Consider the following 23,221-nt stretch of genomic DNA (forward strand, 5'->3'; position numbering starts at 1 on the left):
ATTATGGTTATACTCAAAGTCTTACTTTCCTGAGCTTTTTCTCAGGAATTTCTAAGCTGTTGATTTATATTATCCTGCTGACTCAGAATAAACTAGAAGTTTTGTGCAGGAGAGAGGATTGGACCACAGCTGCTTTTGATAAGAACATAAGAAATTGCCATGCTGGGTCAGACCAAGGGTCCATCAAGCCCAGCATCTTGTTTCCAACAGAGGCCAAACCAGACCACAAGAACCTGGCAATTATCCAAACACTAAGAAGATCCCATGCTACTGATGCAATTAATAGCAGTGGCTATTCCCTAATTAAACTTGATTAATAACCGTTAATGGACTTCTCCTCCAAAAACTTATCCAAACCTTTTTTTGAACCCAGCTACACTAACTGCATTAACCATATCCTCTGGCAACAAATGCCAGAGCTTTATTGTGCATTGAGTGAAAAAGAATTTTATCCAATTAGTCTTAAATGTGCTACTTGCTAACTTCATGGAATGCCCCCTCGTCCTTCTATTATCCGAAAGTGTAAATAACCGATTCACATCTACTCGTTCAAGATCTCTCATGATCTTAAAGACCTCTATCATATCCCCCCCTCAGCCGTCTCTTCTCCAAGCTGAACAGCCCTAACTTCTTCAGCCTTTCCTCATAGGGGAGCTGTTCCATCCCCTTTATCACCTTGGTTGTCCTTCTCTGCACCTTCTCCATCGCAACTATATCTTTTTTGAGATGTGGCGACCAGATAATTAGCACTGATGTTTTTCTGTAAGACAGCTGTACAGAAGTCATGTTTTGTCCTTCATACTCTGTTTAATTTCCTTTTAAATTCAAGGTTTTATAGTGTGTTTTCTTGTGTATTCTGATGGTAACTTATGTAGTTCTAACCTGATCGTATGGGGAGCACAATTGTATATTTGATCACATCTAATTTACACAGCCTAGCATGAGGTTCTCTTTATAGATGGCTTAGAAAAGACTGTAATTAAATAAAAATCTGCATTGTAAGGTGTTTAAAGCAACTAATACATCAACCACAGGCCATATGTATTATAATAATGCTCAAAACAGGTTTCAGTGTGGTTGTGTTTGAACTGTTTAAAGCAAACAAATTCCTGCAGAGGACTGGAACTTTGAAGCTAAGCTAACATCCTTTACTTACAGGTCCTCTTCCTTTAGTACTGTTGAAATATTTTAATATTAAATATAATTTTAGCACGATATTGTCATAATTAGGGCATGTAATTATTGCTTAAAACTGATAAAATCCAGTAGCCCTAATTTTCCCATTGAAGAGTATTTTATTGTTTTTAACTAAAATACCACTAGGAACTAGATTTACCAACCTCCTTTTCTTTCAAACTTGGGATTGACTCAAGTTCAGACTGGGGCGGCAGTAACCCTCTTCAGCTGTGTGGGCTGGAGCTAGGTTATCCCTGCTCCTGGGCTTCGTCTCCCGTACTAATGCTGGGGAGAGTAGGGTCTGGGAGCACAGCATGCTCTGGCTCAGCCCTCAGTTCATGTTTCTTTAGATTGTATGCTGCTGGCACCAGGGTCCATAGATGGGGCTGTGATGGGAGAGTATAAGGGCTATGTGATCAGCTTTGCTGAGGTTGTGCAGGGTTTGGGGAGAGGGATAGTGGGGAATAGCTCTGTGGCTGTGGCATGGGAGAGGGCTGAGGGGAGGACTTGTCCAAGGGCATTATCTCCTTTATTTCTCTCTGTCTGCAGCCCAGCATCCTTCTGCTATTGCCTTGTCACATTGCTTTGCTGCCTTCAGATCTCCATACACTTATTATCCCAAGGTCCCGCTCTTGGTCCATGCACATCAGTAGTCATTCACCCCTCCTCCCAATCGCCATTGTTGCCAGATGGGCAGTTTTCATGCCCAATTTGACTACTTTTTAAGCATGTGTGGGAAATATTTTGCTTTTTTTGACTCTGGGATTTTGGGCTTTTTTTTGGCATGTGTTTTTTTTTGGGCATCTTGCTGGAAGGAGAGCAGAGTAGGCAGGATATATGGCCTTAAAGCTGGAAGCACCTTTCGCCAGTGCATCATAAGCTACTGCACAGGGGACGGGTGGCGATGGCAGGATGCGAAACTGGCCACTCACTTGCTGTTCAACCGCTGATTACCGGATGGTCTTGTTCTCCCCCCCAATCCCCCAACAGATCACCTGCTACCCGATTGCCTCGTGCCACTCCTATCCAAGAAACATACCACTCGCTGCCCAGCTCACTCCCCCTGCCCCCCCCCCCCCAATATGAGCCAGATCACTCACTAGCATACTGCCTTGCTGCTGCTCCCATCCCCACAATCTGGACCACTTGCCTGACCACAGTCTGGACCACTCACTGCCAGACTGCCTTGCCGCCCACCTATTCCTGTGATCAGAACCACTTGGCACCACTCACCTTCTCCCCGGCAGTCCAGACCATTAGATTATCCAGACTGCTTCGCTGCAGTCTTCACCCTCCCCAAAATTCAGGCTGCGTGATTGCCCCCTGCCCCCCTAATCTGGGCCACTCTCTGCTCCATTGCCTTGTCACTCCCTAACCCCATAAATTTGAATGCAATGCAGGAATTTGTGTACAATCATGCATAATAATTGTTTGCCACTTTGAGTTTTGGGCTAGATTTGGTGATTGATTGGGCTCTAAAAAATTTTAACATCTGGCAACCCTGCCCATTGCATATGGCTCTTTCAGACTGCATCTCAGGTATAAGATGCTATACTTCTTGGCATTGAATCCCAGATGCTAAATAGACTACTCTTCAAGTTTTCTGAAATCACTTTTCATTCTCTCTGCTCCTTCAGGTGTATCCTCTCTGTTGCAGATCTTAGTATCATCCACAAAAAGTTGAACTTTACTTTCTATCCCTTCTGCAATGTCACTTACAAAGATATTGAACAGAATCTGCCCCAAAACCAATCCTTGAGGCACTGCATATAACACTCTCTCTCTTTTCAGAGTATGTTCCATTTACCATTACTTGCTGTCTCCTGTCAGTCAACAGGTTTGTAATCCACTCTGACACCTTGGCGCCCAACCCAAGCTTCTCACTTTATTCACTGGTCTCCTATGCGGGACCATATCACAAGCTTTGCTGAAAAGCAAGTAAATCACATTGAGTGCTCTTCCTTGATCCAGTTCTCTTGTCACCCAATCAAAAAAGTCAGATTTATCTGGCAGGCCCTTCCCCGGTGAATCCATGTCGCTCTGGTCCACTGGATTGAGGATACTTCACTTTCCTTTCCTTCAGCAGAGCTTCCATTAATTTTCCCACAGCCAAGGGGAGACTGACTGGCCTATAGTTTCTATCCTCCTCTCCGCTACTGCTCTTGTGAAGCAGTATCACAATCGCTCTTCTCCAGTCCTGCAGCACCATTCCCAGGGATCTATTGAAAAGTTCTTTCAGCGGATCCACTAGCACATCTCTGAGCTCCTTTTGTATCCTGGGATGTACCTCCTCTGGCCCCATGGCCTTGTCCACATTTCCCTAGCTCTTCCTTTACATTCTCTTCAGTAAATGGGGTTGCATCTACCCCACTCCTATCCATGGTCTGGTCAGCCAGCAATGGTCCATCTTTAGGGTTGTTTTTAGTGAATACTGAACTGAAGTATTAGTTTAATATTTATTTCTTCATCTTTCTCCACACATTGCTCTTGAGCCTTCCTCCTCTCTCTTTTGCTTTCCTGATTTTTCTTTGTCTCCTTCAACTACCCCAGATGTTCTTCGCTGTGTTTGGGATCCTTTGGTTTTTCCTGCAGATAAGCAGGCTCAATTAGCCACGCTGTCTGGGAGTGCTCCCTGGCGGCTCGAAGCAGGAACTTCATTTCAGACCGCATGGTCTTTCTTCAGGGGATGTCAGCCAGACTCATAGTTGAAATTTCAAACCATTACTTGCAGCGCTTCGATTTTGTCACCATCTCAACTATTCATCCGAGTGCTTCTGACTTCAGTTTCAAGATGCTGTAAAACTACTTCCCATTGCTGACCTATTTATACACCAACCCACACGTCAAAATTAACCAAAGGGGCATCACACTTCCCTTCGTCATCACCAAGTCTTAAATCAAAGAATTCCAATCCAGTTCTTCATTCAACCCTGCTGGCGTCTGTGTATTTAATGTAAAAATCCAAAAGGACTCCCAATAGTTCATTGTGTATACTCTATTGCCTCTGCTCCTTGAACACTTAACTTGATCTAAAATAGTCCTCTTCAATTGTCTAAAAGTATGTTGATGTAAACAATGAGAAACTAGGAGCTGTTACAGACTGTGTATTCAAGCGAGACTTATGTTCATTCAATTGCGTCCGCATATTGCGAATAGTCCTACCAATATAAACTTTCGGGCACGGGCAAATTAATGCATAACTACATGATCTGAATTACAAGTCGTCCGAGACTTCCGAACAACTTTTGTATTTAGACACTGGGTCAATCCAAAATTCTCCTTCAATACAATTCGAATATTGGGCACACTGGTCACATTTAAAATGGCCCACTTCCTCATTCTTGTTATCCAACAATGGCTGTGCATGCACCAGTCTGTCCCAAATATTCATACCCCTTGTGGAAACAATTAAAGAAAGGTCTTTGAAAATATCATGCAACTGTAAAATATGCCAATGCTGTCAACTAGAAGCTGCTGTGGCTGATGTTGCCGTGGTTTGTTTCAGTACACACACCAGGGCCAGAGTATGACATGGCAACCTTTTGGGATCCAGTCAACATAAATAGAGCATGGCTGACCTAGGCCTGAAACATATACTCTGAACTGTATATGAGGGGTATGAACTCTCAGCCTGTACCTCAGTGGCCTCAATAATGGCCTGCCGGATAGTCTGGCTGAGAGCGAGAGCCATTTGTGAGGATGTACATGACAAACTCGTGGACCTTCCATGCAAAGGCGATAACTTATTTGGAGACTATCTTCGTGAGGCGGTCTCCCAACTCAAGGAGCAGAGTAGCAGTATCATCGCTCACATTACCAACAGACAAGACAGTTGCGAAGTTGTATTATCCTGCCTACAGGAAGCCCTTTTATCCCCGGCGCTCATACAGATCCTGTCTGCCCTACCGGCCTCCCTCTTACCCGCTACAGAGACCCCAGCTATCGCAGCTGCGGGGCTGATCCTAGCCATCCCCCAAAACACTGGTGCTACCACCAAAACCCAACCATCTTTTTGACTCTGCTGTGGCCACAGCTACAAGAAGGAGTAGACGATTGCACCGGTGTGGAGCCAGATCATATCCCACCGTTGGGTTCTCAACATCGTCCAGAACGGCTATTGCCTGAATTTCAGAAGACCTCCACCTTACCGCACCTCATTTCCCCTTCATAGGGAAGCGATGTTCTCCCCCTCTTGCAGGAAGTGAGATCCATCCTGCAGCAGAGGGCAATTCAGTTGGTGCTCCCTTCTCACCAATCTCAGGGATTTTACTTCCAATACTTCCTCATCCCCAAGAAAAGTGGAGGGCTACTGCCGATTCTTGTCTCAGAGTGCTCAATAGAATTATTGTGTGGGAGAAGTTCAAGATGACCTCTCAAGAACATCTTGCCTTACCTGCACCTCAACCACTGGATGTGCTCCTTAGACCTCAAGGATGCTTATGCGTGAGGGGGTGTTACGTTTTTTAAACCCTTTTAAAAGTCAGCCTCTACCAATGCAGTCCATGCTGTTTTTAGTGATATTTGTGGGTCCTTGGAAGTTTTTCTGTGCACAGTAAGAAGGTGGTGCTATGGTTATTCAGAATCACAGAGCATAGGTTGGAATCAAACATGCACAGTTTGCTTTCAGAATAGACTTGACTGCTGGTCATTCTTCTGTAATAGGCCTGGAGCAGTGCTACTGACATAAATTGTGCTTATATTAGCAGGAAATACTGATGCTCTGCCACTGATAGTCTTTTACTTCAATTCATTGTCCTCTTTTTCTCATTCACTACCCTTTAGCCAAATCTGAAATTCTGGATTTTAGGAAGGAAGCTTTGTTTTGGTAGGCTGGAGATTAATCTTCCCTGCCTGCTGGTAAGAGTATTACCAATGTTAGTCCTGGGGGAATTCTGTGCTACTGCAGAGCAGAATTTGACAGGCCCAGGCGTGCTGCAAATGAAGGCCATCCTGCTCACGGTGAAGATGAAGCAGGTCTAGGTGTGCCGCCAGAGGAGGCCGTCCCACCTATGGCGAAGATGGAGCAGGGTCCAGTGAGAGTGAACTGTGTGTAAGACTGAGCCTGGGGCTGAGAGTGAGCAGATGTGAAAGGGTGTGTGCAAGAGAGGGGAACGGTGCGCGCGCGCGCAAGAGGGAGCTTTTTGAGAGAGTGTGCGCGCGCAAGAGGGAGGTTTATGAGGGGGCGGGTGTGTGTGCACGCGCAAGAGAGGGAGCCTGTATGAGGGGGCGGGTGTGTGTGCGCGCGCAAGAGAAGGAGCCTGTATGAGGGGGATTGCGTGCGTGTGCGAGAGAGGGAACGGGGGTGCGCGCGCGAGAGGGAGCCTGTGCGGGGGCGCGCGAGAGAGAGAGAGAGGGAGCCTGTGCGGGGGGGGGGGGGGTTGTGCGCGAGACGGAGCCGGGGGGGGTTGTGCGCGTGCGTGAGACGGAGCCTGTGCGGGGGTGTTGTGCGCGAGAGGGAGCCTGTGCGGGGGGGGGGGGGGGTTGTGCGCGTGCGCGAGAGGGAGCCTGTGCGGGGGGGGGTTGTGCGCGAGACAGGGAGCCTGGGGGGTTTGTGCGCGAGACGGAGCCGGGGGGGGGGGGTTGTGCGCGTGCGCGAGAGGGAGCCTGTGCGGGGGGGGTTGTGCGCGTGCGCGAGAGGGAGCCTGTGCGGGGGGGGGCGCGCGCGAGAGAGGGAGCCTGTGCGGGGGGGGGGGGGGCGCGCGAGAGAGAGGGAGCCTGTGCGGGGGGAGGGTGCGCGTGCGCGAGAGAGGGAGCCTGTGCGGGGTGGGGGGGGGGCGCGCGCGAGAAGGGAGCCTGTATGAGAGTGTGTCTGCATGAGAGAGAGGGATCGTGTGTGATGGGCATACTGAGACAGGGGTCAGACTCTGGGAGTGGAGATAGGGGAAGGGGATAAAGAGTGGCAGGTGGAGGAGTTGGGGCCACAGAGGGCAAAGTGAAAGGAGACTGGCTAGTGGAGTAAGGAGAAAGAGTGGAAGAGACTCGTACAGTGAACTTCTAAGGCAATTCTCAACATATTTAACTCTGCATCTTTAAGTATTAATTTAAAATATAATACACAAAATGTAATTACTTAAACTGTCATGTATATTGTTTTGACCAATATAAAGTATGCAGAATTTTAATTATTTTTGTGCAGATTTCCCCCAGGAGTAGTATGCATTGTACTTTCTGACCTATGTGATCTCACTGATGCTTTGAAAGAATTATTATAATATAGGATGGAAAGAGGGGGCTGTTGAGAGAGAAAGATATCCAGTTAAACAAGCTAGAGAAAAGTAGGTCACTTTGTGGGCATCTGTGTACAGATCCGTCAGGGCTAGGTTGCAAGCAGGATATGTGGTTTGCGCATTTTCTCATTGCCCTGGTCCCAGTCACTGTCAGTAGTGGGGAGGGATAGGGTTACAAGTACTCCACCCTGTTTCCATAGAGAAGCTGGGCATGGCTGCGTTTGGTGTTTGAAATTGCTGTGCAGCTTTGGAAAGTGCAATATTTTACTCCTGGGGGAATTTTGCGCACAAAAACTGAAAATTCTGCAAATTTTATATTGGTCAAAATAACACAGTTTACATGACAGTCTTTAACTACGTTTTAAATTATTACAGAAAAAAAGTTGTTACTTAAATTTGCAGAATTTTAAATATTTTGAGCAGAATTTCCCTCGAAATTCACTGTAAGTGTCCCTTCCACTTGCTCTCCTTACTCTCCTGGCCAGTTTGCCCTCTCAGGCCCCAACTCCTCCATCTGCCAATCTCTCCCCTTCACCTCTAGGCCCAACCCTTTCCACTCTATTGCCAGTCCCAGACTGCTAGAAGTTCCTGTGACCCTTTAAAAGCTTTTTTGTTTTTACACTGTCTCTCAGTAATATTACACTTGTTTATATTTGTCTGAGGAGCATAAATAAAACACAGACATGGGCTTCTATGTATAGTGAGATTTAAAAATCTGAAAGCTGCAAAATCATATGAGGCTTTTTGGGTGTGAAGTTTAATTTTAGCCATCCTAATTCAGCACTTCTGTGTCTTCTTTTTTTTTTTTTCTTTTTCAGAAAATGGAGAGGAGGAGCTGTAGCTTTTGTGTACTGTGCACGATTTCAGATTTGTACACTACATGCAGTAATGCCCTTCAGTAATTACAAATGTTGTTGCACACATACTTTTTAAGCAATTCTGAATTCTGGAGAGCAGCCATGTTTGGTAACTGCCACAAAATCCCTCCTGTGGTTCGGATTGCTTTTCACATTGTGTAGTGACATAGTCGAATCAGTAGGTAAGGTAACTTTAGCCGTCTCTTGCTGAAAGGATGCTGCCAGAATATTCTAGTAAAAAAAACATGGGATATTTACAGTTTGAGTTTTTCCCTCTCACTTTTACTGTGAGTGGGACACCTTACATTTGCAAGCTTCTGGTTCCAAAACAGACTTTAGGATGAGAGAGCTGAAAGCACAAGTTCATTAATCCATAGCTTCTTTACAGTGTGGCTCATTTTTCATTTCTTGTTCCTGATTGCAAAGAGCTCACCTCTTGTTTTACCAGGGCAACAGTTTGGTTAATTTGTTGCAGTTGACTAGCAGTTGCTCATTAGAAAATGTCCTACAGTGCTTAGTATAATCTGAATTTCTAATTAAATAAATATCATATGGAATTAGCACCAGCCCTCAATGCATACCTAGCACTATGCAAAGGAAAGGGCAGATGGATGGATGGATTGTCCTTTACCTACATTCTCTCAAGTATTGTGTGTAAAGACTATTGTAAGGGATAGGGAGGGGCAATTATTGGTTAAGGGTTTGCTTTGTTCAGATCTGGTAGTATGAATACTTTTAAAGAAGGACTGAACAAGTTTCTGTTGGGGGGAGAGGTCTGAAGACTTATTAAACATTAAAAAAAATATATATATTATATATATATACTTGTCATCCACTGTTTGCTTGTCTGATAATTAAATAATGCTGTATACTGAGCTCACTGTTTAAACTAAAAGCAGAGCTCAGCCATGGAGCCCTGTCTGGGGTTCATGAATTGTTGCAAGCAATCGTTCTGTTCTTTGCTAGTCACAAAAGCTTTTATTTCCTGTAACACTTGGTACAGCATTTAGTCGGGATAAAGCCTGGCTGTCTGGTAAGCGCCATAATCCCTGAAGCCCACAGTTTCAGGAGAACAGTGGTTGATACAGGGTATTGCCATGGAGATAAATCAGAAGGGGACTCTGTTTAACATAGCCACTCCGCTGCTGTTACGTTTTGAGTGGGGCTTTTTTTTTTAATTTTTCTTTTTCAAACCTGGCTGAAAAAATTAATGTGCAGAATATTAAAGCTTTTCCAGAGCACAACTATTGCTACTTTTAATGTTTTTACAGCATTTTTGCAACATTTGATTTGTTAAAATCAAACTGGGATATTTGTAACTGTGAAATTTTTACTACGGTATTTATAAAATCATAAAATGTCTGAAAAAGCAGCATAGAACTTGGTCTTTCCAAACCTATCCTGGTGATCCCATAACTAGTCATGTTTCAGGATATCTACAATGAATAGGCATGACATTAGAGACCCAGTTTATGCAGATTTCTTACTATAGATGTCCTGAAAACCCAGCTGGCTGTGGAGTTACCAGAAGAGGTTTTGGATGCTCTGGCTTAGAACAAAGACCAGACCTCACCCACCCAACCCAGTATCTGCTTAGCTTTTAGAGCTAGGATACATAGAAATGACGGCAGAAGAAGACCAAACAGCCCATCCAGTCTGCCCAGCAAGTTTCGCACTTTTTTTTTTTCCTCATACTTATCTGTTACTCTTGGTCCTTAGTAACCTTTTGGTTCTATTTCCCTTCCACCTCCACCATTACTGTAGAGAGCAGTGTTGGAACTGCATCTAAGTGAAATATCTAGCTTAATTAGTTAGGGGTAGTAACTGCCGTAATAAGCAAGCTACATCCATGCTTATTTGTTTACCCAGACTATGTAATTCAGTCCTTGTTGGTTGTTGTCTGTATATAGATCCACTTTTCTTCATTACCTCTGCTGTTGAAGCAGAGAGTTATGCTGGATGTTATGAATCGCTGCCCGTGGATTCCCCCGCGAGCAGGCATTCACCCCATGCTGCTTTCTTCTGCCCGGCATGGACGCCCCCAGAGTCGGGCCCTCAATGCGACTGGAGCCGAGGTCTCGCCTTGCTCACGTGACCTGGAGGCCGCCCATCAAGTGTCCTCTTCACTGAGGTGAGCCGTGGACTTCCCTGCCTCTCTTCGCGGCTGGAAGCCGCCGTCGACATCATCACATCCTCCGGGGCTGCAGGCCGCAAGCCCCGGGCTGGAGTAGGGGCTGGAGCCGCCCCCGGGGTTTCCTGCTGGGGCTGCTGCCGTCATCGGGCCTGCTCCTCAGGCCCAGCCCTGCGTCTCTGTGCATCTGTGCTGGCTGCTGTCCGTTGTCCTGCACAGCTTCCTGCTCTCTTAGGCACTGGCGCGCCTTTCTTCAAGATTTAAAGGGCCAGACGCAGGAAGTGTGCTGGCCCCACCTTTAATGGGACTTCCTGTACCAGCCCTATAAAAGGGCTGCTCTGTCATTCAGTTTTTGGCTTGCATCGGAGTTACTTCACTCTGGAGGCTCCTGCCTGCCAGAGCACCGTCAGGTCTTCTTCGTGGAGCTCAGTTTCATTTCGTCTCATCATATCAAGTCATGTTCGTGCCTGAGGTCCTCGTCCAGGTGTCTAGTCTTGATCTTCTGTTTCCTGATGTCCCAGGTTCCTTGATGTTCTGCCCTTCTTGATGTTTGCTTCATCGCTCCTGAGCCTTTTGGTCCTGTCAGGCCATGCTCTCTCAGATGACGTCTTTCCCGAGCGTGGAGCAGCCTACAGGTGGACTGGTGTCCTGTGCTCCTGAGCCGTTATGTCCTGCCAGCCTTTGTGGAGCTCCGGATGACATCTGGCTTCGTCGTCTGAGTCCCACCTCGACTGGATTCTTCCCTGCGCTTGTCCCGTTCTAAGCGTGGTCCGTGACCAGCCTCCTCGGGCTGTGTAGGGCACGCAGTGGGACAGGGAGGTCCGCGGGTGGACTGTGTAGGGCGCCCTGAGAGATTGTGCCAATGTCCTTCCGCCACGCTTCTTGTATCGTCTGGACTTCAAGTTCCTCGTCTCGTCCTGGATCCTGTTGCATCAGTCTTGGTATCATGTCAACGTCTTGCTCCTGATGTTGTCACATCGACCCTGGTCCGGGATGCTGTCACATCGACCATTGGTCCGTGATGTCTTCACATCAGCCTTGGTGCCATGTCTTCAGCTACCTTGGTGTCATGTCTTGTGCCAGCCCTCGTCTCTGATGCCTTCCACGTCAGCCTTGGTGGCATGTCTTCGTCTGCGATGCCGTTGCATCGACCTTGGTGTTATGTCTTCGTTTCAAGGTCCGTCTGCTCTCAACCTCAGGCCAGGCCTGCTGCTCCATGCCGATCCAAGCGGCTGGTCCGAAAGGGCTCGAAATGGTCGGAGGACCATTCACATTCCAACATCATCCTGTTGTTGGCCTTGGGAACTTGCCGGCCTGGCGGAGGGTAAGACCGTCTGTTATAGTGGAACATGCCGTCAACCCTCTGTTCGGTCCTGGATCTCTCTGGGGTTGGGCTGAGTCCCAAGGGCACACTAAACACCCCCGTTTGTAACACTGGATATGCATTGAAAGTGAAGTATCAGGCTTATTTGGTTTGGGGTAGTAACCGCCGTAACAAGCAGGCTACTCCCCGCTTTTTTGTGAATGTAAATCCTTTTTTCCACATTTCCTCTTGCCGTTGAAGCTTAGAGCAATTTTGGAGTCGCATTAACTGTGTGTATGTTTATTGAATAAGGGTATTATTTCCAGGTAGTAGCCGTCATTCCCGCGTGCCACCCACTCTTCATTCAAGTCCTCTAGACTTTATGGATCCACAGTGTTTATCCCACACCCCTTTGAAGATCTTCACAGTTCTGGTCTTCACCACTTCCTCCGGAAGGGCATTCCAGGTATCCACCACCCTCTCCATGAAGAAATACTTCCTGACATTGGTTCTGAGTCTTCCTCCCTGGAGCTTCAAATCGTGACCCCTGGTTCTGTTGATTTTTTTTTTCCGACGAAAAAGTTTTGTCATTGTCTTTGGATCATTAAAAACCTTTCAAGTATCTTAAAGTCTGTATCATAATCACCTCTGCTCCTCCTTTTACTCCAGGGTGTGCATATTTAGATTCTTCAATCTCTCCTCATAAGTCATTCGAGTTCATGAGCAAAAATTGTTTTACCAATTCACCAATTAGGTTAACCTATTCCTTACAGGCTAAAGGCTGTCTCTCCTTCAGTTCTGTCTGGTTTTATCTTTTATAGTTTTACAATTGAAAGAGTAATTAAAAGCTTTTTTTTATAAACAAAGTGGGATAGATGATTCTGTATTTTATTGTAATGATACCACTGATCAGTAACATCACTTATCAGAATTTTCCTTAAAATTTTACAACCCTGACATCACAAGTGATCAAAATCTTCCATTGATCTGCCTTATCGTTTTAATTGTATTTAGTTGTCTTTTCTTGACTTAATTGTAAGCCACTTGGAGTAGGGACTGTCCATATGTCTCTGTAAAGTGCTGTGTACATCTAGTATGTGTTATACAGATCATGATAAGTACAGTGTAAGTGTTGACTTTCCCAAGTCTACCTGGCTTTGTAACTGTTTATAGATTTTTCCTTCAGGAACTTGTCCAGTCCTCTTGAACCCCACTGTAAGGGTGATTTGAAAAGATTTTCCTATGAAGCCACACTAGTTTGGAGGCAGTGAAGAAACAATTTCCAGTTAGGAAAATGTTATGTTAACTATTGGGCCGATACAGTACAGTGCGCATCCGGAGCGCACTGTTAACCCGCCATTGGACGCGTGTTTTCCCTTACCCCTTAACCCTTATTCAGTAAGGGGCCGAAAACGCACGTCCAACCCGCCGAACCTAATAGCGCCCTTAACATGAAAATGCATGTTGATGGCCCTATTAGGTATTCCCGCGCGATTCAGAAAATAAAATGTGCAGCCAAGCCGCACATTTTGCTTTCAGAAATTAGCGCCTACCCAAAGGTATGCACTAATATCTTCGGGCACCGGGAAAGTGCACAGAAAAGCAGGTCCCAAAGGGTTAAAAAAGTGAAAATAAAATAAAAAAATTTGAAGTCGGCCCGTGGCTGTCGGGTCAAAAACCGGACGCTCAATTTTGCCGGCGTCCGGTTTCTGAGCCCGTGGCTGTCAGCGGGCTTGAGAATGGACGCCGGCAAAATTGAGCGTTGGCTGTCAAACCCGCTGACAGCCGCTGCTCCGGGCCTCATTTAAATACAGAATCACGCGCACAGGCGAGCGGGCGTTTGCCTGCTCTCCCGCGGACTTTACTGAATCGCCCGAATGTACCGTATTTTTCGCTCCATAAGACGCACTTTTTTTCCCCCAAAGGTGGGGGGAAAATGTATGTGCGTCTTATGGAGCGAATATAAAAAAAAAACCAAACAAAAATCTAACAAACACCCCCCCCCCCGACTCCCCCAAGACCTGCCGACTTAATTTCCTACAAACCCCCCCCCCAAGACCTGCCAAACGTCCCTGGTGGTCCAGCGGGGGTCCGGGAATGATCTCCTGGGCGTGGGCCATCGGCTGCCAGTAAACAAAATGGCGCCGACGGCCCTATGCCCTCACTATGTCACTGAGACCGACCGCTGCTATTGGTCGGTCTCAGTGACATAGTGAGGGCATAGGGCCGTCGGCGCCATTTTGTTTACTGGCAGCCGACGGCCCTATGCCCTCACTATGTCACTGAGACCGATCGCTGCTATTGGTCGGTCTCAGTGACATAGTGAGGGCATAGGGCCGTCGGCGCCATTTTGTTTACTGGCAGCCGACGGCTCACGCCCAGGAGATCGTTCCCGGACCGCTCCTGGACCCCCGCTGGACCACCAGGGACGTTTGGCAGGTCTTGGTGGGGTCAGGAGGGTGGGGGGTTGCAGGAAATTAATTCGGCAGGTCTTGGGGGGGTCAGGAGGGTGGGGGGTTGCAGGAAATTAATTCGGCAGGTCTTGGGGGGGGTCAGGGGGGTGGAGGTTGTTAATTTAAAGGGTTGGGATGGGGGGGTTTGGGGGTTCCCACAGAAAGAAAAATATTCTGATCTGGGGAGTGGACCGAAATGGCCCTCCCCAGACCCGAAAACAAAATGGGGAGAAAAAAAAAACCTATGCACTCCCCTAATTTGCTCCATAAGACGCCCAGACGCAGAACCGGTTTAGCACAATTTTTTTTTTTTTTTAATTTTCCCTCTCTGAAACCTAGGTGCGTCTTATGGTCAGGTGCGTCTTATGGAGCGAAAAATACGGTAACTAACTTGTTGGTGAGCAAGTTGGAGGTGTTGACCTATTTAACCTACTGTTATCACTAATGTTCTCTAAGGCCTGCTCTGGTTTCAGTTTGCTTGATAACAGGTAACTCCATAAGATATCTTATCTGCCTTTTTTGAATAAAAAGATTTCTCTTAGCTGCTTGTTAGGGGCTGGAAAGAAGCTTAACATCCTCTGATAACAGATTGCATGGCGCTATAGTGCACGAAGTGAAAAACTTCTTCCCACAGTTTGTTTTAAATCTGCTGGTTAGTTTCATGGTGTCCCCTAATTTGTTTGTTTAAAATTTTTTATATTCTGCTTATGAGAACATGCTAAGTGCAGCATGAAGTTTAACAATTTTAAAACAATACAAAACTTACATTCTCTGTTATAATTTATATTAAACACAAATTATCAAGATTAAGCCCAAATGCTTCTATAAATAACATTGCCTAGCTCTAGTGGTGTTTGAGAGGGTAAATAACTGTTCCCTATTCTATTCCACTCATTTTATAAATCACAATCATTACCTCTCTCATCTCTCTTCCAAGTTAGAGCCTAATCTGTTTAGGTTTTCCATCCCCTTTATCATTTTTGTCACTCTTCTTTATACCTTTTCTATGTCTGCTATGTCTTGAGATGGGACAACCAGAACTGCACACAATACTTGAAAGTGTATCCACACTGGAGCTATACAAAGCAATGATATTCTGTTTTGTTCTCTGGTCTTTTCCAAATAATTCTTAACATTCTGTTTACCTCTTTGACTGCTACCACACACTAAGCTGCAGATTTCAAGGACTCTGTGGTCCTTTTCCTGGCTGATGTCTCCTAATATGGAATCCAGTATTGTAGTCTGGATTCATTTTTCCTGCGTGCACTAATTTGCATTTGTCCACATTAAATTGTATCTGCCCTTTAGATGTCCAATTTTCTAGTCTCACAAGGTCCTTCTGCAGTTCCTTACAATCTGCTTCTGCTTTAGAGACTTGAAACAATTTTGTGTTATCTGTAAATTTGGTCACCTCTTTGTTCTTTCCCCAGATCATTTATGAATATGCTAAATAGCTCAGGTCCTCTTCTCAATTTGGAAAACCAGCCATTTAGTTCTAGCCTCTGTTACCTGTCTCTTATCCAGTTATCAGTCCACAATAGGGCATTGCCTCTGACCCCATGGCCTTCCAATTTCCTGAGGAGTCTCATGAGGGACTTTCTCAGATATCTTCTGAAAATCCAAATACGCTATATCAGCTGGCTCGCCTTTATCTGCATGTTTTATTTATACCTTCCAAAATATCAAGCAAATTGGTAAGGCAAGCCTTCCCTTTACAAAAAAATGTTGCTCCCCCCCATTAAGCCATGTCTATCTGTGGCCAATAATTCTTGTTTTTAAGAAAGCTACCATTTTGCCTGACACCAATATCAGAAGCGCCGATCTATAGCTTCCTGGGTCACCCCTGGAGCCCTTTTTAAAAACTGGTGTCATGTTGACCACCTTTCCACCCTTCTGGTGCCATGACTGTTTTAAATGATAGGTTGCAAATCACCAGACACAGGGCAGCAATTTCATGCTTGAGTTTCTTCAGAACTCTTTGGTGAATACCAGTGGATCCTGGTAATTTGTCTTTGTCTGATTTATTACATTCTCCAATTTTACAGTGACTTAGTTTAATTGCTCAGTCATCACCATAAAAACATGTTTTAGGTGTGTATGACCCTGACCTCCCCAGTATAGGCAGAGGCAAAAAATTCATTTAGTTTTTCTGCTGTTTCCTTGTCTTCTGTGAGCAGTCCTTTTACCCTTTGGTTATCTAACGTCCCAGCTGACTTCCTCATAGACTTTTTGCTTCAAATGCACTTACAAACGGGTTTTATTACTTGTGTTTATCCCTGTAGCAAGTTTTTCAAATTCTCTTAGCTGGCGTAATTACTTTTTTTTTTATATCTAATTTGCTAGTGTTTATTCTCTTCCCTGTTTTCCTCATTTATATCTGCTTTGTTGTTTTGAAAGATGCCCATTTGATTTTAATTGCATCTTTCACTTCACTATTAAATAATTCTGGCAGTTGGTTTTTCCTTCAACCTTTTTTTAATGCACAGGATACATTTTGTATGAACCTCAAGGATGGTAATTTTAAACCATGACCATGCCTCCTACAAGTTTTGAATCTTTTGAATTGCTCCTTTATTAGTGTGATTTTTTTTTTTCTTAAATTTCCTCATCTACAGTACCACTCCCTTGGGCTTTTGCAACACATGCATATCCCTGCACTTTAGTAGTAAATTTTAGCTGACAAACGTTAAACCAGGCTCTGCACTGGCTCAGTTGAGCTCCTTCCTCCACAGCCACTCCTAGAATATCACTGGGCACAGAACTCTCAGAAACCCAGCCACTACATGGTGTTCATACCCACCTTCAACATCTATATGGCTCCACCAGGCAAAATTGTAAGACTTAATAATCTACTAAAGAATTTGCGGCACAGGCTAAGCATTGGATCCCTAAAGACTAGAGGATGGAAATGAAGGAAAAGGATGCATGGGGGAAACTTGCTGGAGTGCTGGTTTCTAATCTTAACTAATAAGCCTTGATACTTTTGATGCAACTGCAACATTGCTCTATGCTTCAATAGTATCAGAAAAGGGGAGTTAGATTCAGACAGAGAGCCCTGATTTTTATGGTCTGGGGAACTAATAAGCAGCTATTACTACCTTTAAAAGAAGTCAAGAGATTACTACCCCTACCAATAAGCCTTGATGCTTTTGATGCAACTACATCACTCTCTTCTTTGGGGGGGGGGGGGGGTGGAAGAGGAATTGGGATTCAGACCACTAATACAGGCCCTGACTTTTACTGTCGAGAGTACTGATATGCAAGCATAAGTGAAAAAGTAGAGGACTGCTTCTAAGGCCAAGTCCGTAAGCAAAACACATCAGCAATGTTTGCATTTAAGAAGACTCATTGAATAATTGCATGGAGCAGCAGTTGCTATCTTTAAGAGAAACATGGGGTAACCTGTGTGGAAAATACTACCATAAGCTTGCTATGTAGACTGCATGGACCATTTGGTTCTTTTCTGCCATAATTGTTACTATGTTTTTCCCTACCACTTTTGCTGATGACTTCCATCTACTGATTCCACACAATGAAAATCAAGATACAACCATCGATTACCTCAATAACTGCCTGGAGAAAGCAGCATGCAGGCTAAGACAAAAACAGTGAACATTCTATGCATTAGAAAGCAAAAACCCAGCGTTTCTCACCCAAAAGTGACCCTTGATGGTTATTGAGTAGTGTTGTGCCAAGCTCAGAGTCTAGGCTTCATACTGGATTCACAGCTAACAAGCCTCAAATTCAAGCTGTGACCGAAGCAGCCTATCTCCAACCCCTCCTGGATGACAGTTCCTTAATGACTGCTGTTCAAGCCATAATAATCTTATTCCTTGACAATTGCAACTCTCACTACTGGCATCTTCAACCTCTGACTACTACTGATTTAAAACCGCACAGCCTTCCTAATAATGAATGGAAATAAATTTAACCAAGATCCTTCACTGGCTCTACCATACCAAGTTCAAGCTAACCCTTGCTTTCAAAACACTCTCAGGCTAATGCTATATCGTGTGCTGAGCCTAGCGCACAGGCTAACAAGCTCTTGGATGTGCATTTTGGATGTGCTAGGCTTAAAAACCTTAAGTGGAAGCAGTTGTTGGCTTGGTGTGTGGGTGCGGTCTGGACCTCTTCTCTTCCCCTCTGAAGCATTTGGTCTAACTATTGCACTTCTCCGAATCTGGTCTGCAGACCACTTCGGTGAGAGTTCACCTTAGTGCCACCAGAGCTTACCATTAAGGGAAAGATGGTGCTTCCGTTTTTCCACCCATCTGCTTTTGGGGTGGTTCATGCATGGCTTATTGCAATTTAAGCCTCCTACTCAGCCTCCAGTAGTCTCCTGGGATCTCAGTGTAGTCCTGTCCAGCCCTTGCGATCTAAGGTACCTATCCCAGAAGGTCATCTTTTTGGTAGCAGTTACTTCAGCACGCAGGGTCAGTGAGCTGCAGGCTCTGGTGTCGTAACCCCCCTTATACCAAATTTTGTCATAAGGTGGTTTTACGTACATATCCAAAGTTCCTTCCTAATGTGGTCTCGGAGTTCCATCTCAATCAGCCCATGTTACCTTCCTTTTCTCCAAGGCTTGTACACTCACCAGGGTGAACGGGCACTGCATACTCTGGATTGTAAAAGGGCTCTGGCCTATTACCTGGAATGGACGGCACCTCGTCACCTGTCCACTCAGCTTTTTGTTTCCTTTGACAAAATCAGGTTGGGAATCGCAGTGTCTAAACAGACCATATCCCATTGGCTAGCGGACTGTATTTCTTTTTGCTGTACTCAAGCGGGACTGCAGCTTGAAGGTCACATCAAGACTCATTCCACTCAGGCCTTGTCTGTTTCGGTGGCTCACTTGTGTGCTGTCCCTGTTCATGAGATATGCAAAGCAGCAACCTGGAGTTCTCTCCACATGTTTGCCCCCTCATTGTTCGGATAAGGATGGCCAACATGACAGTCATTTTGTTTAGTCAGTTCTCCATAATCTTTCTCAGTCATGAAACCCCAACTCTTCCTACTTTGGGTCCTTTCCTTGGGAGCAATCTTGCTCCCCTAATTCTAACAGCTTTAGATGTTCATGTTGGCCCCTGTTCTATGCCGCACATGTTGGCCCCTGTTCTATGCCGCACATGTTGGCCCCTGTTCTATGCCGTACATGTTGGGAGCAGCCTGGAGCTAATCACCCATGTGTGAGCAGTACCATCCTGCTTGGCCTTGGAGAAAGCAGAGTTGCTTACCTGTAATAGGTGTTCTCCTAGGACAGCAGGATGTTAGTCCTCACGAAACCCGCCCACCACCCCGCGGAGTTGGTTTTATCTTGGTTTATTTTATTTTTGCGAACTCTATATTATAAGACTTAAAGCATGGATGAGTGGTTAGTAGCATGCTGGGCATGCTCAGTGTCTGTCAGTTTCTAGAAACTGACAAGTTTTCTGTGCTGGACTCCATTTGATGATTGTGTCCTTGGAGAACACCTGTTACAGGTAAGCAGCTCTGCTTTCTTCAATAATAGAAATCAGTTAAGGGTCTCTTCTTCAAAATTTAAGGTTTTCCTAATTTAACTGCTGTTTTATTCCTAGCCTGAATTTTCCAAACGTATCTATCCCTTATTTGGCACGTTATGGCCTAGATATTGCTGTTCCAAAAATACCACATTACTATTGCTATAGTCTTACCTGGATTCTGGAAGGACATGATTTATGCTTGTGTATAGAAATGAAGGAATTTGATATGCATTTAAACTTACCCTTGGAAACTTGTGCCCTTTCATGTGAGTTCCCATAAGGAAATGAACATTTCTACAAATCTTTTTCCTGTTTTTAAAACTTGAGTTGTTATGAATTTCAAAAAACTTGGTTGAAAATCAAACCAATTCTGTTGAAACCATATATATTTATTTACTGTGCAAAATATTTCTGCATTTAAAATGTCTAGTCATCTAGTTAATAAAATAACTCAGTAGTTCTGTGATGATCCTTGAGGGTGCATGAATAAAGTACAATTTATCTTTAGTAGTTTAGGTTTGACTAGTTTAGTGCATTTAGCAGCAGGGATGATTAAACGGATGCCTATTCTCTTAGAAGAAAATGTCCTTTTAGTCCTCATCAGTTCAGAAATGGTCACCCAGTTGTTTGGGCTGGGATTGAGGTTTGAAGTCCTCTATTTCAGTTTTCATCCCTTGTTTGCTGTCTGTAGATCATGGAGCTGAAATGCTGGTTGTGCTTGGCCTTGCTGGTACTTGGGTTAGTAACTGTTCAGGCACACACGGAAGAGGACGACCATGACCATGACCATGATCATGATCATGATCATGATGGTGACGTGATTGATGAGGATGATGACTTGGAAGATAATTTTGAGGAAACAGAAGAATCCAAACCTGAATCTAGCACTCCTCTACCACCCCCAAAGGTTTGACCTCTTCTGATTAATTTGACAATTTCAAAATAAGAGTAATTGTTTAATCTACTGAAAATTTATATATTTTTTTAATGTCCAAAAGGAGTGCAGAATTGTAAGTCCAGTTAGGGGTCAATAACTAGCAAGTGCAAACAACTTATTTTGTAATTTGCAGTGAGCAATTGCATTTTTTTTTAAATAATTTTTTCTACAAGGGCGTTAAATCCATTTCCCTAGAGAAATGATGTTTTAGTCAACATTGGATTGATAGCTTGTGCGATCAGTCTTAAGTTTCCCCCTGTAGAATCGAGATTTTGCCATTTATAGTTATGTACATCTTAATGACAGGTTTGTTTTAGCAGTACTATACATTAGAATTTTTCTTTGTGGGATTCTTTTTCTATGGTTGCAGGATGAAACGGCTCTGGGAGTCATACACACCTGACCGGCAACCAAAGTAAACTAAATGTTAAAACATGCTAATGTATGAGTTTTTGTTCATTTTCTTCCTCAAAAATCCATGAAAATGGAATTTGCTAGTGACAGAAAATAGAGGGTAAAAACTGTTTTTATTGTTCTACCATAATGAAGCATGCTCACTTAAAAAAAAAAAACCAGACTGCTGTGCTGGAGCTTTGCCATTAAATGGGGAGGGATATCAGCAAGTGGGCTAGGAAAAACTAGTGAGAGGAAGACATTTCCCAGGCATCTGTTAGAACATGGTTCAGAAGATTCCTGCCCCAGCAGGAGAATATGAATGGGAGGCGCTTTGTAGTTTACAGGAAGATGGAAATTCTTCTAGAGTAAAAGAAAACAAGGTTGGGTTGTTTTTTTTCACTTTGAGACCAGTTGGTTAACTGTTTCGTAAATTTAATATTAAGTAAGCTACTGGCAGGTAACGCGGTTGAGCAGTTAAAATGACTGGCTGGCTTTTAAAGAGCTCTCACATGTACATTTCTGACTATCAGAATGAAATAATGTGAAATATCCAATCATGTGATGAGTGAAAATGTGAGTTAAGATCAGCTGTTCCGTTAATTTAAACAGTAGTAAAAAGCTAATGTGGCCTTTGAGATATTTTTGATAGGATGTGCTTTTCCCTTAAGTATTTCAGTCTTGCTTTCATCGTTTCAGAGCTATAGCCACATGAAGTTTCTTCATTTAAATTTGAAGACCAGGATTGACATTGACTGCTAAAAAAGTATGATTAAGAGTAGGACTGGTAGGATCACTTATTTGTATTCTTGTCCCTCCTGCCCTCTCTTCCCAATAGGTAATTTATCAGGCTCCAGTACCAACGGGAGACTTTCACTTTGTTGAAAGTTTTGACAAGGGAACTCTAGAAGGGTAAGTGATTGGGGAAGATTTGCCCCTTTTTTTTTTTTTTCCCCCTCCAGTATACATCTTGCCCTTCCATTACACTACATTAGATTGTTTGGGTCTGTCCCAATGTCCCGCTGTTGCTGCTCACATTGATGGCAAATAGCTACCAATTTTGTGGCATCCAGTTGGTTTGAGAAGGGAGGGGCCTGAGGCTTAGTAAGTGAAGAAACAGGTGTACCCAACATTGGTTCCTTACATAGATTCATCTTGTATGTCTCTGTCCAGGCTCCCCTTGCCTTGGTTAAAGAAAAAAAAAAAATATGGTATTTTCCTGTGGTAGTGAGTAGAAGGCAACTTTTTTAGCACAGCTCTTCTTGCTGTCTGTCCTCACCATGAAACATGAACTTTGTGTTCATCAGTGTGGCGAGGGAATTTCCATGTACTTAATTCACATATGCCATTAAATGGATAATGAATTGACCACATGAAGGACAGTGAGGAATTAATTTTCATTGTGAAGTCTGCTTAATGAAACTGTGAACAATTAGAGCAAAGATGCCAGCAAAAATACATTGTACATTATTTTTCTTTTCAGTTTTGTAATCCCTTGTGATAGGAATTGGTGTAGAGCAGAGCTTCCCAAACCTGTCCTGAAGGACCCCCAGCCAGTGCATGCAAATTTCTCATTTATATTCATTGTGGATATCCTGAAAACCCAACTGGCTGGGAGTCCTCCAGGACAGGTTTGGGAACAATTTGTGTAGAGAATTCCTGTTCAATATTGCATTTACGGTGGCCGCAGACTCTCCAATGTTTCGCCTATGGACTTAAGGTAAACATTGCTTGCATCTGTGACATTCCTTTGAAGAGTAAGCACCTCTTAAGTGAGTGTCTGGGAACAGCTGTTATGGCGTCTGTCATGGCTCCTTATTCCAAACCACTTTCTTATAACAGGACTAGATCTGGTAAGAAACAGTTTGCTTCATTTGCATATTTTAGTGGTTTGGACATTTTTATTGCAGATGGATTGTATCAAAGGCAAAGAAAGATGACACAGATGAAGAAATTGCCAAATATGATGGTGAGAATTTCTAGTCTCTTTACATGTAAATTAAACATGGTTTCTGTGCTGCAGACCCAGATTGAGGAACAATCAATGTCTAGGTGGATGACAGCCCCACTCCACTACGTGAAGGCTACAAACAGGCCTGGTTTTCAGGATATTCACAGCAGATAATCATAAAATATATTTGACTGCATTTATTTGTAGACTAATCTACATATGTTGGTTACTCCTTAGTAACCTTCAAAAGATTGTATTTGACAGTTTCTGATCTAGACTAACTAACCCAGAA

At 44.2% G+C, this 23,221-nt stretch overlaps 1 protein-coding gene across 3 annotated transcripts in view; it reads left to right on the forward strand.

Annotated features, from left to right (window-relative positions):
• Positions 1-23,221, forward strand: part of CANX (calnexin) — a 96,093-nt gene that overhangs the window by 42,055 nt on the left and 30,817 nt on the right. For all 3 annotated transcript variants that reach the window (XM_029583231.1, XM_029583232.1, XM_029583230.1), the window contains 3 exons: positions 20,340-20,555; positions 21,817-21,890; positions 22,889-22,947. In XM_029583231.1, coding sequence (XP_029439091.1) covers positions 20,340-20,555; positions 21,817-21,890; positions 22,889-22,947 — 349 coding nt within the window. Of the gene's footprint in view, positions 1-20,339; positions 20,556-21,816; positions 21,891-22,888; positions 22,948-23,221 lie in introns of those variants that run through there.

Source organism: Rhinatrema bivittatum, chromosome 18, assembly GCF_901001135.1.
Source record: "Rhinatrema bivittatum chromosome 18, aRhiBiv1.1, whole genome shotgun sequence".
Lineage (NCBI taxonomy): Eukaryota > Metazoa > Chordata > Amphibia > Gymnophiona > Rhinatrematidae > Rhinatrema > Rhinatrema bivittatum.